Source organism: Callithrix jacchus, chromosome 4, assembly GCF_049354715.1.
Source record: "Callithrix jacchus isolate 240 chromosome 4, calJac240_pri, whole genome shotgun sequence".
NCBI classification, from domain to species: Eukaryota; Metazoa; Chordata; class Mammalia; order Primates; family Cebidae; genus Callithrix; species Callithrix jacchus.
The window spans coordinates 65868323-65887442 of NC_133505.1; the positions used below are offsets into that span (position 1 = coordinate 65868323).

The window sequence follows — 19120 nt, forward strand, 5'->3', positions numbered from 1 at the left end:
ATGAAAATTTCTTCTTTCTCCTAATTTTATAACTGTTGATGGTTCTTTAGTTGCAGCAAAGTGCATTTTTAGTTGAAGACTGTGGCTACTTCAAAATACTACTATTTGGGGCTTCCTGTGTGTATTGAGACCTTTTGGAACTAACAGTGCCTATGGGTTTTCCCTATGGGTTTTTGTTCCCTTTCCCTTTTCCTAAGATATGTAATAAAACATGAAGACATCAGATATAAAGAATGGCCATTGCTCAGACTTGTCCTTTGCTTGTCTGGTTATCCATCAAACACTCTCAGCATGATTGTGCCAGAAAGTATGAAATAATGTCATTGGAAAGTAATCAGTCAACTGTATGTGAAGATCATTTAAAAGTCTCAGCCATCTGTTCTGATATCAAAGAATATTTTATAAATATAATAATGACTACTCTTAGGAAGTGTATTCTCAAACATGCTTATGTTACCTGCACTCTTGATTTTATGCCTTGGTACTTTGAATAGGATAGGCTGGGTACAGATAATAGTATGTCACAGTGGTCTAGAATCTACACCCTTCCTGCTTGCAGTACGATATTTGCTAGGGTCCATTCCATCACAAAAGTGGCAGCTCATCATTTCAGGCAGTCAGACCAAGAGGCAGCTGTTATAATAGCAACATTGTTTTTTAAAAAGTTAGGCAAGCGGGTAAGGGTTTTTTCACTTTATAGATCATCATCTTTTATTTACCATGGAATCTAATTATTGTCTCTAATCTGAAAAAGATAGCAAAAGGTCATAACCTAAAGGAAATAAAGAATAAAAACAATACCTACTTTGCTTAAAATAATGGAATTTTGCATGTAATTTTGATTTAGTAGGTGACCTAAATTAACAGGGAACTGATTTATATTTTTACTGGTATTAATACAATAAATGCAGGGGCTTCCTCATTGTTAAAGGAATTCTGTGTTGTTTGAAACCCGTGTGAATTTAGAAATGAGAAGACATCAGTGATCTAGGTTGCTACTTCTGATAATTCCTAATTTTGTAAGAAAAAAAAGGAGCTGGAAAACGGATTTGGAACAACCCTGATGTGTTTGTTGCAACATTTCAAAATAAGTCTATTTCATTTTCCTTCCAACTTCCTCAATAATAGTAAATGAGTTTTGTCTCTAAATTTGTGATGAATTAAACATTTGTGAAATGCATCGTATGTAATGTTGGATCAGATGGCTGAGGTGAAAATTCCAGTTGACATAAATGTGCTTATCACAGTAAAGATATTAAACTTTTCTATTTTCATTTCATAGTCAGTGGTTTCTATTGATTTTTGTGTTTTAGCAATGGAAATTATTTACTTTTCTTGTTCTGTTTTGTTATAAATATAATTAGGAAAGTTTTATAATTAATCACAAGGCTCTAGTTTTAATAGACAATGTTTCTTTATGTGTAACTGAAGTTAGTCACATATTTTAAGAAGCTCCTTTTAGAAGGGCTTAAAAATAGAAACCCTTTAGTAGAGGAACAAAATCATGTAATAGTGTTATTTATTTTTAAAGAAAAACTGTAGGACTAGTTCATGAATAAAGAAAATAGCTTAAATTTCAACTAAACTGAATGAGCCCAAAAATAGTGCAATATCTGATTGTTTCAGTTAGATAAATAAACTGTCAGTGAGACGTAGAGGCACACTGGGCTGCTCTATACTTAATGAAAAACATTTTTATCACCTACAAAGACAAGATCTCTATCAAGGAAGGTATCATTGTGCTCTAAGAGAGCAGGCAAAATTAAGTCATAGAGGTGAGGAAAAGTAGCTGAAGTACTAAGCAAATGAATACTTTCTGCATCATCTGTTAAAATAAACATTAGAGGTATGTTGATAGCCATCTGGGGCTACCATCCTTGAATTATGCATTTGGATCAGTGGTTTGAGGTTCAGCTGTGGGGGAAATGGAAATCTCTATGTATTTTTGTTGATTACCTGCCCTTCAGTTCTTCACGTGGATTTCCAAACACTGTTTTTGTTACACAACAGATTACTGTCACTGAGGCTTTAGTAATAATCTTGTCCACCTCCTACACTCCACTCCCCATTGCCTTGTTGTTTTGTTTTTGGTTTTTTAGATAGGGTCTTGCTTTGTTGCCTAGGCTGGAGTGTAGTGGTGGTAGAGTCAAAGCTAACTGCAGCCTTGATCTCCTGAGCTCAAACAATCTTCTGTCTCAGCCTCTTGAGTAGCTGGGACTATAAGAATATGCCACCACACCTGGCTGATTTTTTTTTTTTTTTTTTAATTTTTAGTGGAGATGAAGTCCTGCTGTATTGCCCAGGCTGGTCTTGAACTGCTGAGCTCAAGCAGTCCTCCTGCTTGGGCCTCCCCAAATGCTGGGATTACAGGTTTGAGCCACTGCCCCCAGTCCATTCTCAATTGTTTTAATAAAAGTCCAAATTGGGGAAAAAAAAGAGTTCCTGCAGAAAATGATGGTATATATTTACATATACATGTCTTTTCTGTGTCTCTTCACTTTGGTAATTAATATGATTGTGGATCCTTTGACATCGATTTTAGATTACTTAATAAATAATGTATTTAAGTGTAGTGCAGAATAGATTACCTTTAATGTTTGCAACAAGTGGTACACTCTTCAGTAATATTTAGGGAAAATGGTAAGATCGCCAGTGTATTGGGCAGGTTATATGTCTGGAAATGGGCTCAGTAGGAAGTTAAAGGAATCACGCTTACAGAAGATAAACAACATACAGTATGAAACCCACTATTCTGTCTGGGCCATCTTTTAAACATTTACTAGAAGCCTGTAGATACAGTTGGCAACTCCAGTGTACACAGTGGAATTTATGTGCATATTTAGGAATTTTTATGAGAAACTTCCACATAATAAGATTTCGCACAAGATTCGTGCTTACAATAAACGGTAAAGGAACAGTTTTGGTTCTGGAAAACCCAGATAAGCGTTTATTTTCTTCCATTAAATAAGAAATTGGCAAACGTATGTTTAGGTAAATATGGTATAGATATTTAGGAGACAAAAATGATGAATGAAAATATAATAAGGAATTTTACAGCTTCAGTTACTGCCTCACAAATTTATTAAATGAATGAAAAATCTAGGAATTTAAATGTTTTTTAGAGTCTTTGCATGAAAAGATTTTTTGCTGAAGAAAATGTCCTCTTTGTCTCTGTGATTGGTGGTAGTCACATGAAATGACACAGTGAAAAGATTCAGAAACATCTCAGCCAACCTCCGGACTCAATTGTACCACCAGAGACTTCTCTCAGGTGGTCTGTAAGGAATAAAAATGTAGTACTATGTTTTCTAAAGTAATAAAATGGTCGAATGTATGGGGCTAAATAGACTAGGAATAGATAAAACCATAGGATAACAATGGCACATATTACTCTAGGTAAAATAATTAAACATATTTATAGAAAAAGCGAGAACACGTTCTAGAGCCAGATGAAAATTTTGTGTACATTTTTAAGATAACTCTATGAGATTAAAGGAAGTTGATGGTTAGGGCATAAAGGTCACCTGTTGTTCACCCTCTTTGGATATTCCAGGTACCTTTGGCTGAACAGTTTGAGAGGTCTTGAGGAGCCTCAGAGATAATATCCCTGCTAGTGATATTGTGAGGATTAGAGTTTATGTAGAACTCCTGCACATAGTAAAAACATGAGGAATGCCAACTGCATTGCTGCATTCTTATTCCATAAGTGCAGTTCCTAAAAAGGCTAATCAAAAGGTTCACAGTTTAAGCTCTTCGGTACCAATTCAAAAAATAAAATATGTTGAATTCTAATTGCCAGATATTTGTTTGGGTTATGAGAAATGTAATTGTGAAACTGCTTGCTATAGTAGCTTAAGAATTTTGAACCCAAATTATCAGGATATTCTGGAACAAAATGATTTTATGGGTATTTTACTCTAAGGGAGAACTGTCAGTGATCCATGTACATGTATCACTGCATATCTCTTAATACCTCTTTTCCCCTTGCTCAAGCGATTGTTTTACATTTCTGAATGATGTAGAGCATCAGTAAGGTGCTTAGGTTAGCCTTTGAATAACAAGCTTCTTTTCACACCATAGGTTTCATGATCAAAAATCAGCACTGGGATATCTGCTTGCACTATTCTCAGGTTTGCTTCCTTGGTTCTTCATATCATCCAGACCCCTGAGCTGGAAATATCTTGTTAACTCTGCACTGTTTAATATTCTTTGAAAATTAAACTACTTGGGCATGTTTAGAGCTCAAATGGAATCTATGCGTTTTGCTTGACAAGGTCGTTGGTTGCTTTTTAGAGCTTACATACTGAAAATCATGTTTGCAGCCAGCTGATAGAGAAATTTCCATGTATCAAAGCATTGTACTGATGAAACCACCTCTGTTGTGGAGATCAACTGAAATAATATGTGTTAGAGCCCTGTGGAAACCAAAAAGTGCTGTGGGCATCTGAACACTAGACTGTTACGATTAATGATGAACAGCATCTCAGCCTGCCAAGGGAGAACATGAAACTGGAGAACAAATTTGGTTCCAGGAGCAAGGGGAAATGTAATATGGAATCTCACAGTTTGGGGTTTGTAATTGGGATCTGTTGCTATTATAAGAAAATGTAGTTCAAAAAGACACAGGATTTTCTGTTGTTAAAATCAATGAAGTTAAAGGAGCAGCTGCTTGTAAAAGTTAATTTTATTTGACATCTGCCTTGGTCTCAGTAATAAAAGTGATAGTTCTGTTGAACAACCTGTTCTCTCTAAAGCTATATCTTTTTGTTGCTGTGAGGTCTGTTTGAATAAATTGTTGCCTTTTGATTTAAAACAAAATTATTTTTCTGATTTATAAATTATCTCTTAGAATACATATATAAGCATAACCTATGCATCTTTAATTTACTAGAAAAGTCTTGGCATTCTAGATTTTGAGTTGACAGTCTTGTGAGTTATAAAATTCATTAGGAGCCATCTCAAATCTTGTATGAAATGAGGAGAATGAAATGACATCCCTGTTTTATGCATATAATTTGGAAGGGTTTAGCCAGTTCATGGCTTTATCTGCTACTTATTTGCTGATAACACTTAAATTGAAATCCAAATCTCTCCTAGTCTCTACATTCATATATATTTAGTTACATTTTAGTTGAAAGCACTGCATATTCAGTGTGCCTAGAATGAAACTTAAAATTTTCCTTCATTTCCCACCTTCCTCTTCTGTAGGCACTATCTTGCATTTGATAGAACTATCTACCTACCTGCATGTCCCCTCTATCTTCCCCTTCTCTGATAGAGCATACCTTTACATATTTCTTATGCACATGTCTTATTTCTGTCGCTATGGCCTCTGCCATAATTTGGTTCATTCTGTGGAGCATACCTTTACATATTTCTTACGCTCATGTCTTTCTGACGCTACAACCTCTGCCATAATTTGGCTCTTTATCTTGGAGCCCTAGATCCCTGCATGTGTCACCCTCTTGATCTCTTTGCCTCTACTTTAGCTTGCCCTCCTCCAAGGCAGTCCTCCCACTGCTAGAGAATCAGTCAGTCTTCCCTCTCTTCCTCTCTTGAACTATTGCAAACACAAATGTATGCAAAATAGTAGAACATTCATGTATTTACTTCTAGGATTTAACCAATGTTAACATATTGTCAACCTAAAATAATCAAAAGGGTCCAAGTCTAGTTTAAATGGGATTTATTCAAGCACAAAATTTTGACTAGCCACACAGGAAACGGAGGCCAAAGAATGGAAGGCAGTGTTCCAAAGTGTAGAAGCTTGGGATCACTTATATAGACAAAACGCTGGGAAGTTTAACACAATTTCAACATCTTTCTATGTTAGGCTTAATGCATACTTAACATGATTTGATTAGTTGAGGTTTTCTTTCTGGAACAGTGTAATTAACATTCCACATTGAAGATGTAACTGTCATGGGATCTTGAGTGCCATCTAGTCTGAGTTAGGTAAGGACAATAAAAGAGGCCAGTTAATCTGTAACAAAGGCCAGTGATTGAAAGCAGGGAGTTCTGGTCTCGCCTAGTTATTTATAGAACCAACACAATGAAAAGAGAGTTAAGCTAAAAATCTAAGAAACAGAATTGCAAAAATGTTATGTGATCCAGTCTCCAGAGCTTTATTTCTTCCTTAGCTTAAATTTAGAGGGTTCTATTTGCTTCAGAATTTTCTTGATTTGAATCCAAGGAAAGGATGAGAATATCTCTGATGAAACTGAAGCTGCCACTGTCCCTCATCTCCTTTCCTCTTGCTTTTCCTAGATGCAACCAAAATGGCTTCCTACTCCACTTGTTAAAAAGTGTTATTGCATACAGAATGTAATTCTAAGAATTACTTTCTCCGTTCTGATCTACGTTACTTTTAGCTATATTAAAGAGATCTAATTTAAGTGGGAAGTCTAAAAAGAAAATATTTTGTTTGTTTGCTTTACTCTTGAGCGGATATGACAATCAAGCATGTTTTATATCCAGATTTTTCTATCCTTGAGTAGATTAGTCTTATAATTACTATTTGGATTTCAGTGTTTTATTTGTTTGTTTACTTATTTATTTATTTAAAGACAGAGTTTTGCTCTTGTTGCCCAGGCTGGAGTGCAGTGGTGCTATCTCAGCTCACTGCAACCTCCACCTCCCAGGTTCAAGTGATTGTCCTGCCTCAGCCTCCTGGGTAATTGGGATTATAGGCACCCACCACCATGCCCAGCTAATTTTTTGTATTTTTAGTAGGGATGGTGTTTCACCATGTTGGCCAGGCTGGTCTTGAACTCCTGAGCTTAGGTGATCCACCCACTTTGGTCTCCCAGAGTGCTAGGATTACAGGCATGAGCCATCATGCCTGACCGGATTTCAGTGTTCTTAAAACTTTATGTCCTTTTTAGGTGGGGTGTTTTGAGACAAATATTTTGACTCTCATTAAAAATAACCTACCAGAAGCTGCAGTTTATTTATTTAGCAGTAATATCTTGAAAGGTGTTTAAACACATACTTTTATTTTAGCTTTGTGATTTAAATAGCAAAGCCTATTTCTTTACATTGGTCTGAGTCTTATTTGAATAGCATCATATTTACACTGTCTGTTCCTTAGTTAGTTTATATAAATTCTTGTAGCAATCTCAGTCTTGGCTGATCAGGTTTTTTTGTTCTTTTAAATGGGTGTTCACTGTAGAAGACTTTGAACTTTGTGTGTTTGAAATTTTTAATAATGTTGGGAAAATATGTATTCAGTTAATATTTCTGCTTTATTTTTAATCATCAGTTGGTGAGTCAATCCCCTTTACCAAAAACCAGAGGAATAGATTAGAAGGAAGGAACACTGTCATGGTCAATCTTTTGGTAGTGACTGTTATGGCATATCTTGAGAAATAAAAATAAAATTTTAAGCCCCGTAGCCAAAGGAGCCCTAGAGAAACCTTGGAAGTTGAGTTCCTAGCCATGATATAATGGGAGGTTGGACATGCCTCATTACGCTCCATCCCTTACTAACTGCCATTAGGCTAAACAGAAATGAGCCCTTAGGAAAGACTCATTCCATCCGAGGTATCAACCAACCATCGGATGCTTACCCTCCCTTTTGCAGTTTCCACACAACAACTAACCAACATTCTCTGCTGACAGACTACTAACCACAGGGTGGTTCAGGTCAGTCTATGAAGGACACACAGTGAGGGTTTTCTTATTCTCTATTTTACCTTTTCATGTCTGATGCCTGAAAGCTCTACCTTGGATTATGCTAACGCTGCCATTTGTTTTTACACGCGACTCATGAAGACACGAACCCTAATTGGGTGAGTGCATGCTTCTCCTTTTGTAAATATTCATGACTCCTCCTCTAGCTTATTGAGTATGTTTATTTGGCTACCCTGCTCAGCATAAATTCCTGTTTCCTTTGCTCCTTCCTCAAAGTGTCTGTCTGGCTTCTGGGCAGAGGCTGTGCCTCCTAGCCTATCAGAATGGCCATCCTGCAGGCTGCAACCCTTTATGAAAAATAAAGCTTCTCTTTCTAGATTTATAAACCTCATCATTTTTCAGTTCACATAATTTGAGTTTTGGACTGCTAGTTTTGGGCTGCTTGTTTCTTTTGAACCAGGAGGTCACAGTTTCAACTACATTGCAGGGTAGTGCACTAGCCCTCCTTTTAACAGGACTTGGAAATTCCGTTTAGCTGGAAATAAGAGAAATGTGTGTGGCTCCTCTACTTGATGGGACATATTTACTAATGAAAACAATTAGAAATGCAAGACCAAAAGGATCAGTGTCTAGGGCAGGCTTTTTAAAACTCATGCCTCTGTTAGAAATACTTGAGAGGGGTAAGTCTTACATTCACTCTACAAAAAAAGTTAAGTACTCACTGCAGGCCATACCATGTGCTGTTCTAAGCAGTGGGAGGAAAGTGATGACAAGACAGCAGAGGTTCCTGCCCTGGCAGAGCTTATATTCTTGTGATTAGAGAAAGACACCATAAGAAAATTAATCAGATAATGTCAGATAGAGATAAGTGTTGTGAGATACCTAGTAATAGAATACCCTGCTGCTTTATGAAGGGTTAGGGAATACCTGCTGCTTTACCAAACCCTTGTTGAGAAAGTATGTATTCAGTCAATATTTCTAACAGTTATGTAGTGACCCAGTGCCCTCCACCAAGAATCAGAGAGACATAGATTAGAAGGAAGGAACTATGGCTGGGCACAGTGGCTCACGTCTATAATCCCAGCACTTTGGGAGGCCGAGGCGGGTGGTTCACTTGAGGTCAGGAGTTTGAGACCGGCCTGGCCAACATGGTGAAACGCTGTCTCTACTAAAAATACAAAAATTAGCTGGGCATGGTGACACACACCTGTAATCTCAACTACTTGGGAGGCTGAGGCAGGAGAATCACTTAAACTCAGGGGTTGGAGGTTGCAGTGAGCTGAGGTCACACCACTGCACTCTAGCCTGGGCGACAAAGCAAGGGTCTGTCTTAAAAGAAAAAAAAGAAGGAACTGTGTACTATGTTGTGGTCAATCCTTTGGTAGTACCTGTTATATTATATATTGAGAAGTAAAATTCTAAACCCTTGATAAAGCAAGGTTAAGGAAGGCCTCTGCAAGGAGGTGATGTTTGAGCCAAATCTCAAATGATATGAAGAAACTTTTGTGAAAAATTTGGGAATCTTGAAGACTAAAAATCTGTGAGGGAAGTGAATCTTGAAGAGTGCTGTCCTGTTTTGAGAGGTGAGGGAATCAAAGGAGACAGAAGCGCTCTGGGATTAGGTGAAGGCTTCTGGCCATGCTGGCAACTAGTTGCCTGTGGTCTGAGGAACCTGCTTTCCTCATGCATAAAATGAGAAAGTTTGGACCAGGCCCCTCCAAACTCTCTTTTGTCTCTTGTATTTTGAATGTATTTGATATTTATTGGCATTTTTATTTTTACAGATTTAGGAGGGTACAAGTGTAGTTTTATTACATGGGTATATCGTGTAGTTGTGAAGTCTAGGGTAACCCCCTGATATATTGGCATTTAATGGAGGATTATTAGTTGGTAAAATGCATTATTTTTGTAACCAAATATATTTCGAAAGGCAAAATTTAATCAGGGACACTAATTTTTAAAATGAGATTTATGTGAGTTAATAATCTGGTATATTTGTCTAAAAACAGTGGAAACTGTACTGCTTAATTCGGTGTGCTAATATAGTTTTAATAAAAGAAGGACATCTTAACTCACCACTAACCTTTCAACAATAATGAGAAATAAGCTATAAGTTCTGTCAACTCCTGTGATGGTTTCCATGAAATTGCCCTAACTTAGACAACTTGTTTAGGCTTCACAGATGCAAACTGTGAGAGATCTTCCTCCTCTTTCATTCTTAGTGATTTATGTGTCAGGTACATTGTTGTGTTTTCTATAAAAAGAAAAAAAATTAAAATATATTTGGAAGCCAAAGTCTATTTAACCTGGATAGATACAGCTTTCGGGTTATAAAGGAAATGCTAAAAATCTTATTGTGATAGTATATTGCTTTCTTGGAAGGCTTGATAATTGTTACTTAGTTTAGTTTTGATTTATATTTAGTTTTGCTCAAAGCAGGAATTTGAAAAGCTTTATGAAACAGACATATACTTTGATTTTTATCAATTAATGAAATTATATAGTTGCAATTTCTTGAATTTATTGCATATTCAATAAATACTTACTAAACTAAACATCTCTTGTATTGCAAGTGCTAGGGATGCAGTTACCACTCACAGTCCAGCAGCTATAAGTAGTGACTACGTATACTATGTTAGCTCAGAGAAAAATCTCAGAAGAAATGATGGAGCCAACAGTTCCTAAAATGAAGTTTGCATTCTGTCAGCAAAAGGTTAGCAGATGGGTTTGCCATTTTAAAGAGCTTTGGGATAGCTTTATTACTTCATATCCTTAACATGAAGAGATGCATGGTCTTTTTGTAAATGCTGATTGTTTTAAAAGTAGAAAAGAAAACCTTTGCAAAACTCAAAAATCTCCTTTGAAATAATTTTACTCAGAGCATTGGCCTCTCCCTGGTTTAGGAATCATTCTTGCCAGAGATTCAATCTTGAAAGTAAGTTGGCCGGGCGCGGTGGCTCAAGCCTGTAATCCCAGCACTTTGGGAGGCCGAGGCGGGTGGATCACGAGGTCAGCAGATCGAGACCATCCTGGTCAACATGGTGAAACCCCGTCTCTACTAAAAATACAAAAAATTAGCTGGGCATGGTGGCGCGTGCCTGTAATCCTAGCTACTCGGGAGGCTGAGGCAGGAGAATTGCCTGAACCCAGGAGGCGGTGGTTGTGGTGAGCGGAGATCACGCCATTCATTGCACTACAGCCTGGGTAACTAGAGCGAAACTCTGTCTCAAAAAAAAAAAAAAAAAAAAAAAAAAGAAAGTAAGTAAGTTGGAGGTAGGAAGGGGAGGATGGGAGAACTCAAATCATCGAGCATATGTGTTGCAGAAAGTAGAGCTATGGAAAAGTTCTACCTGACGTGCTCTCATTGTGTTTTGTGGAATTGGCAGAAGCTATATAGTCAGTCACTCATTCCGTGCCTATTGTTTCAGTAATGTAAGCCTAAAAGGAAAATTTTAAGTAAATGTCTGATGAAAGATTGTTGTAATAACTTTGGCCTAAGCCCCTGAGGGAATTACTAGATGATTTTAACTAGGGGTGTGGTTGACTTTCATTTTGAAAATTTCACTGTCTGACCTTGGCATAAATTAGGGAATGGGCAAGAATGGCAGCAGAAACAACAGTGGAGATGTATTAATAGTTTAGGGAAAAGGAAATGAAGGCTGAAATTAAGATGAAGGGGTAGATTTGAAAATCTTTTCTATATAGACTGAACAAATGTCTAGAAATATTTTGCTGTTACTGAGGTGTTTTTTATTTACTTCTATTTAGAAAAGACAGTTTGATTAGAAAGCATAGTATATAGATTGACAGAAGTAACTTAAAAAGCCCACTCTGCCCTGTTTTCAGAGAATTGATTTTTGACATGTCTAGATAAATCATTTAAATCTTTTTAGAACATAGCTTTGGTTCTGAGACATGAAATCTCTTGAACAATGAAAATGGTATTTTATAACAGGATTTGACATTAACAGATAAAGGATGTATTAAAGTGTTCTGTTTATAGAATTTGATAACATTTTACATGTTACAAAATATAAGCCAGTATTTCTCAGGGGTACTGAAAGTGTTGATTGTGCTAAAATTGCAGCAGATTAATTGTCTCACTTTATTTTATTTTAAATTAGTAACTTTGTCAATGTGTTGACTCTTTTGCAAAATTTGGAAAGCTTTTCCATTTTTATTAGAAATTATTAAATAAAAATGACTTCATATATGGTACTTTATATTTTTCACAAAAGATATTTTTAGATGATAGTTTTATTTTTATTTGCATACTATAAAAATTAGATTTGATGAATTAAATGTCTGTTTTCTATTTTTAGGAAATTTTAATTAATGTATGAAAAAAATTAGGATATACGATATAAACCCAAAGGATATTTTTCAGTTTGTTGCTTGTCTTAAAGTTCTATTTTGTGAATTGTTAAATGGTTATCTTTTATTTTTGTTTTAATGTTTTATTAAGTTTACCTCAAGCTATCTGATTATATTGAATGAATATCTTTAATTTCCTTGTGTCAGATTCTAAAAAAGGGCATTCTCTTAAGAACAGAGAAGAAAATAGACGTACATAAGTATATAATTAATACTGTTATAATAAAATATATCAGAAATTCACATTTTCATGCTATACTGTCAGGTTGGTACACAGTATTGGCTCCTGACTTCTTATTTCGTAGATCAATTAGAGGTCAGATTTTAATATTAAATACACTGGAGTTGCTTCTGCATACTTAAAAAATATTCTTGGTTCCTTATAGTCATGTGGCTGACAGAAATGAAGTACATACACTTCTGTATGTAACTGGTTACAAAGTGGCTTAGCTATGAATCAGAATTTCTCTTCTCAATTTCTTCATCATTTTAGGCCTTTGTGCTATAAGTTTGGTTGTTACACATTTTTACATTTAGAAGTTTTTTCATTTTTATTTATAAAGATAATATTCTCATGAATGAATGAATGCTTTTTCATGAACTCAGGGCACTCCCTTTCACTCTCTGTTTTGCTTACCATTACTTTTAATCTTAGTGATATACTTTATGTCCTTAGAACCATGTAGCCAGCTTCGATCATATAATGTACCTACTTTTTATATAATTTCTTGATTTGAAAAAATAGAAATATTTCCTTATATTTTAAAATATTGCCTCCCTATCTGCTTTTCAACCCATTTTACATTTAGTATCCAAATATGTTCAGTGTTCAGCCTTTGCTGTTTTTACTAATTTTCTTCCCTACTTTTAGTTAACAGCCAGGTCCTTGCCTGCTGTGCAGTCTGATGAAAGACTTCAGCCTCTGCTAAACCACCTCAGGTAATATAAAGGCACAGCCTTGTTATGCTTATTACATCCATATGCTTTAAAGTGAATACAGTATATTAAAGTGGTTAAACCCCTTCAATTACTAAAAGCTTGTTTTTGTTCTTGCTTTTATTTTATTATTCAAATTGAAGTTCTTAATACCATGTACTTGTTACCCTTGACTTTCTGGCACCATAGAGAGCTCTTTTAATTCAACAACAGTGTGTAGAACTACTTGATAAGTTTAAGTTAAATGAGTAGAGATGACTGACTTCATAGAAAGATCTCAAATGAATGAGGTATTTATGTAAATACAAGGTTAAGGCATATGTTTATTGAGAATAGATGAGATGGATGGAGTTCATTACTAAATACAAAAATAATATAATCTCATTTAAAAAATAAACTCAGAAAATACAGGAAAGGAGAAGGAAAAACCTATTATCACTACTCAGAAGTGATATTTATCCTTTCTATGTTTTTTAAATTTTTTATTTTTTGAGCTGGAATCTCACTTTGTTGCCCAGGCTGGAGTGCAGTGGTGCAATATTGGCTCGCTGTAACCTCTGCCTCCCGAGTTCAAGCAGTTCTCATGCTTCAGCTTCCTGAGTAGCTGGGATTTCAGGCATGCGTCACCTTGCCTGGTATTTTTGTATTTTTAGTAGAGACAGGATTTTACAATATTGGCTAGACTGGTCTTGAACTCCTGACCTTAGGTGATCCACCTGCCTTGGCCTCCCAAAGTGCTGGTATTACAGGTGTAACCACTGCACCCGGCCCTTTATTTTTTAACGAAGAATTGAAATGATAGTTTATATGACTATTTTTTCCATTTTTTAAACATTGTAATATTATTCCCCTAGTATTAAAATCTTTCTAAAAACATTATTGTTAGTCACTACATTATATTTTCTTGTATGCCTGTACTATAGCATATTTATTTCCCTTTGGGAAGCTCTGGACCATTTTCAGTTTTTTTTTCTCTGACCGTAAAATAATGCTGAATATTAACCTCTATCTGTGTTTTAGATCATTTTTTCAGAATTGGAATTGCTTTGCCAAAGGGTGTGAACCATTTTAAAGATTTAAGTATATATGTATATTTCTTTTTCAAAATCTTATTCTACCTATATGCTCATATTTGTGTAAGACTGCCATGTAGCTATACTCTGAACATATAGGGCAGCGAAAACAGTTAATGATAGGTTAGACATTGAGATATTATTGTGATCCTATGCATTTTGTTTATTATTGATAATTCATTATTCTTATTTTGAAGTGGGATTAACTACCTGTATTCTTTGCTCACTTATTGATAGCATCTCCTGATCTTATTTGCTCTTAGATACTTTAAAGGATGGTAACTCTTTCTTATATTTGTTACAGACTTATTTTCTAAAATTCTAAAATTGTTTTAGTCAACATACCTACATTTTCATGTTTTATGTAGTCAGGCACCAATAGTGTTTTCCTTTATGGTTTTGAAAAATTCTTTTTAAACATCTCTTTCAGAAGTGTGGCTAGATTTGACTTTCTGGTATTTTTTAGTTTTCTTTATTTTTCCTTTTTTTCTTCCTCCCCTCTCCCCTTTCCTTGCCTCTTCTTTCTGCTCTCTGATACCTATTTCTTCCGAGAAAGCTACTTTTTAACCTTTGTGTAATTGTTTTGTTGGGTTAAGAAGAAGGGAGTGGGTAAAGACTTTCATCAGGGACTGAGTAGCATACATTTTTATGTATAACAACATTTATACATAGTTCTTAAATTCCCTAGAGCGTGTGTTAGTTAAGAATTCCAGAAATTATTTTTGAGTCTCTTGCTCAATGCCCACCTTCTGCATTCAACTCTGCTGGCAGTTTTATTTCTTGAATATCTCTCTGCAATCATAGCCTCTCGTCTGTTTGCTTTGCCCTTTCTAATATATTTCACATCATTGCCTTATGTGTTTATATTATTCATTGGCTTAAGACCCATCTCTGCCTCCCCAATTTCATTCTGGATGAAGCCCAAACTTCTTAGCCTGACATAAGAGGTCCTTCTGGAAGACACCTGGCCTGTCTGTCTCTTTGGACCCCTGTTTTAACAGTGAGATCCTAACTTCACTGAATGCTGTGAAGTTCCTTTAATGCAACATGCTTTTTGCTCGCTCACCTACGGTCTTACAAATGTTTTTCCTTCTGTCTCTTCTATTTATGTAAAGTTATATAGACATAATATATATAATTTAAAACATTTTAAATATATTTAGTATAATTTAAAAATATTTTAAATGTATTAATATAAATATATATTTTAGAAATATGTATTTAAAGTATATTATAGATGTATATTAATACACAAATAGGTTTATAGTCTCCCCATGCCCCGCTTTTATAACAACTTTTGCTTGTCTTTTAAGACTCCTCTCAAGTGTTACCTCTTCTGATAAGTTTTCCCTGACCATTAGTTAACTTCCCTAGTCTGAACTGAGGATCTTTTATAGATATTTTTATAATATCGCATGCCCTCCTCTGTATTACAGAATTTGTGATATTGTTATTGTTCGTGTACTGTTTGATTTCTCCATTATAGTATATTTGAGAGCTTGCAAAGTGATGTTCATATTTGTATTTTCAGCAGCTGAGACAGTATCTGGTGCATGATAGGTATTTATTGTATGTTTTGTTGAATGAATGAATGAATGCAAGTTATATGTTAGTGAAATTTTGTTTTTCTTTTCTGTGTAAAGTTTTTATGATTTATAAGTCATACTGTCAAAATGTTTCTTTCCTAGAAAACCACTGGTTCAAAAGGTAAAAACCTAAAGGGTTGAATCTCGCTTCTAGTTAATCTCGCAGTCGATCCTGAGAAATAATGATGAATTCTCCTTCTTCCATCTCAGTATGGTAATTGTCAGCTAGAATTTAGATTAACTACTGACACATCTCTTTGAGTCCTTGAAAGTTGCACAAACTGTACATTCGTTTAGGGCTTTTATTCTCTGTGGAGTTCACTCTTGACTGGTTGCTAGGCAACCAGGACTAGATGCTACATGTAATATCCGCCCACTGATGTTGCTTTTTTATTATTATTAAACCAAACGGTTTCTCATTTTATTACCATGTCAGAGACATCTGTATGTCGGGTGGCAGCTGATGTGCATAGTTTGACACTTCCTGTTCTACAAAGTAACCTTGTGATATGCCTTTCAAGAATATTGAATGGTTGCTTTTGCTTGTCTAAATGTAATGTTTTTCTTTTATATTCCTTTTGCTTAGTTCTAAATAGGAATTAATATTATTTGGTTTGAGAGATTCTAATAATATTTTTTAAGAAAAAAATTACCAATTTGCATGAATTGTGTAATTTAAATGTTATCTAGAGGAGGATGGACATTATGAGGTTGACACTGAAATCACTATTAGGTCTAATTTTGTTTATTGCCTCTAATGATGAAAGAGGAATGACGAGTAGCATTTTAATTAAATTTGTCAATAAAACTAATTTGGGATATATAATACAAATACCTGTAAAAAAATTGAAGTAGCAATACAGAGAAATTCTCAAATCATTTTACAGGATTTAGAGACTCACAGAGAATTAGGGTAACACTTTGCCAATCTAATAATCTAGAATATTGCTTAAGCATACATATTATTTTGAGAATGCAGAAGTGATATGTCCAGACTTTTTTAGTTGAATCCAGTTTTCAAGCACAGCAAAATATTCTGCTTCAGTATCTTATGGCAGTATAACTGTGTTTTTATTCATTAGTATCATCCATTCACTCATTAGTTACTTGGTGCTTATTATGTGCTTACAATTAAAAAAAAAGAGACAATCTCTGTTTTCAGGGAGTTAGGTTTGATCTGAGAGATAGGCACTGGAACAAGATATAAAATTTGCAACATTTTCCTTCAGAATTAAATGCAAGGTACATAATTTTATTAATTGAACTGTCTCCCTTGTGGAATTATTTCCTTAAGTAATCGGGCCATGACTTAATTGTTTTGGTTTCTGTGCATTCTAGCACAGTAGTTGCTCTCAGTGGGAACTCAGATTGGACTGAAATTTATTCTTATTTTTTGTTGTTTTATTATTTTTATCAGTCAGCTTTCTCAGGCTGAATGGACTGAACTAGAATCTCACTTGAGGGATAATGTTGTCATTAAGAAGGAGAATTAACAAAGGAAGACAAGGCAATTAGGGATTGAATATGATTGCTTAGATGGTAATTTCAGTAGTTTCAGACATTTTAAGCTTGAACTACCTGTGGGTACATATGTGGGGAATGTTTAGTAAGTAGTTGAATACAGACCTGCAGTTGAAGAGTGAGGTTTACATCAGGGAGACATTTGCTAATCATCTTTGTGTAGGTCATGGTTAAAATAAAGGGAAGGGTTGAGATCACTCAGGAAGAGAGTATAGAGAGACAAGAAAAGGCTGAAGTGTTCTCAGTTGGACCCACCAAATATCAGTGTTTAAATAACTTGTGATGGGCGGTGTGGGAGATGGGATATTAGAAACCAGTAAAAATACCAGAGAGGAGTCTGGAACAAAACAGTAACACGAAAAAGGACAGTGGTATCATGAGTGCTAAGGGAAAATTTTCAAGAAGACTTGGTAACACTGTCAAATGCCCTAGGGAAGTCAGATCAGAACTGCCAGTGCCAGTTGGATTAGGCATCTGGGCACCCCTGGAGGCTTACTCATAACATTTTAATGGCGTGGATACAGGTGCAAGTCTTGTGAGGATTCGAGGAATGAATAAGAAATGAGGCCATGGAGATACAGGGAGTAGGCTACTCCTGGTTGAGCTTAATTCTGAGGATATGTAAGGAGAAGGGACTGCATCTGTGAGCTTCATGGTTGAAGAAAGTGTTTTATTTTTTCCTGAAGATTGGTAAGACGAGCATATCTACAGGTTAAGGCAGAAATGAGTACTGTGGGTGCAAGAGGGGATAATTGAATGGACAGTGTTTCAGAAAGAATAGAAGGGAATGGGCCAGGAAATCAAACTGACTGAAGTTTTAAAAGTACTTTCCAGCCTAGCTTTTTGGTGCATACTAAGAACAACCTAGTGTGGGTGGTAGATGGTTATTTATCATAATCCCTATTTTACAGGTTGGTGATGGAGCCTCATGACGTTCTCATTAAGAAAACCTAATTTTTCTTCTTTTTTTCTTTTTGAGACGAAGTCTTCTTGCTCTGTCGCCAGGCTGGAGTGCAATGGCACAATCTCGGCTCACTGCAACCTCCTCCTCCTGGGTTCAAGCTATTCTGTCTCAGCCTCCCGAGTAGCTGGGACTGCAGTGTGTGCCACCACACCCAGCTAATTTTTTTATTTTTAGTAGAGATGGGTTTCACTGTGTTGGCCAGGCTGGTCTCAAACTCCTGACCTCAGGTATTCTGCCTGCCTCAGCCTCCCAAAGTGCTGGGATTACAGATGTGAGCCACTGTGCCCAGCCAAGAAAACCCAGTTTTGCTAATGAAAAGTACTGCTCTTCCCTCTACTCAGATGAATTATTTAATAAGATTTTGCCATTTTTTTCAAAATTGATACCAGGAACTTTTCTGTTGGAAGAAATAAATTTACTTAGATTTACAAGAATGTAAAGTTCAGAGAGAATTTGTATATATCACCATTTCTGCTTTCACCAAATTGCATACTATTAGATATGTAATCCAAGGAGCCTGCATCTCATTGTGACTTTACTGTCATTCTCATGGTTATATGTCACTGCATTTTCTAGGGTGAATTATATCATTCACTGGTTTTGTAGTTTGGAGAACATAAAGGTCTTGGGAGATGTTCCCTTGAATGTAAAAGTTTATTGTAAATAAGTATCTTTGCTATCCTAATGATGGTACTATCGGATAGTATTTATAAAAATGGTATTAGGCTAGCAAGGATGTATGTTAAAGATGGTTATTTTTATTTATTATCTCACTTATAAATATGAAGTATAAATAGGGGCAACTAGAGAGGAAAACTTTCAGCCCATATTCTACATGTGATAACTTTTAGCTTTGTGATTGAGAATTTTTTCCCCTTAAAAATAATGCCTACGGTGTATGTATCTTCCTCCTTCATCCCTCCACTTCAAGATAAGAAGTGTATTGGGGGACAGCATATTATATGTCACTGTAATAGTTATTATTGGCTGGACATGGTGGCTCACACCTGTAATCCAGCTAGGAGTTCGAGACC

At 35.6% G+C, this 19120-nt stretch overlaps 1 protein-coding gene across 2 annotated transcripts in view; it reads left to right on the plus strand.

Annotated features, from left to right (window-relative positions):
• PRIM2 (DNA primase subunit 2) overlaps positions 1 to 19120 on the plus strand; it is a 323635-nt gene that overhangs the window by 174376 nt on the left and 130139 nt on the right. For both annotated transcript variants that reach the window (XR_008480687.2, XM_002746677.5), the window contains one exon: positions 12878 to 12945. Coding sequence is in view for 1 of the 2 variants with exons in the window: in XM_002746677.5 (XP_002746723.1) it covers positions 12878 to 12945 (68 nt within the window). In the remaining variant the exon portion in view is untranslated. The remainder of the gene's footprint in view (positions 1 to 12877; positions 12946 to 19120) is intronic.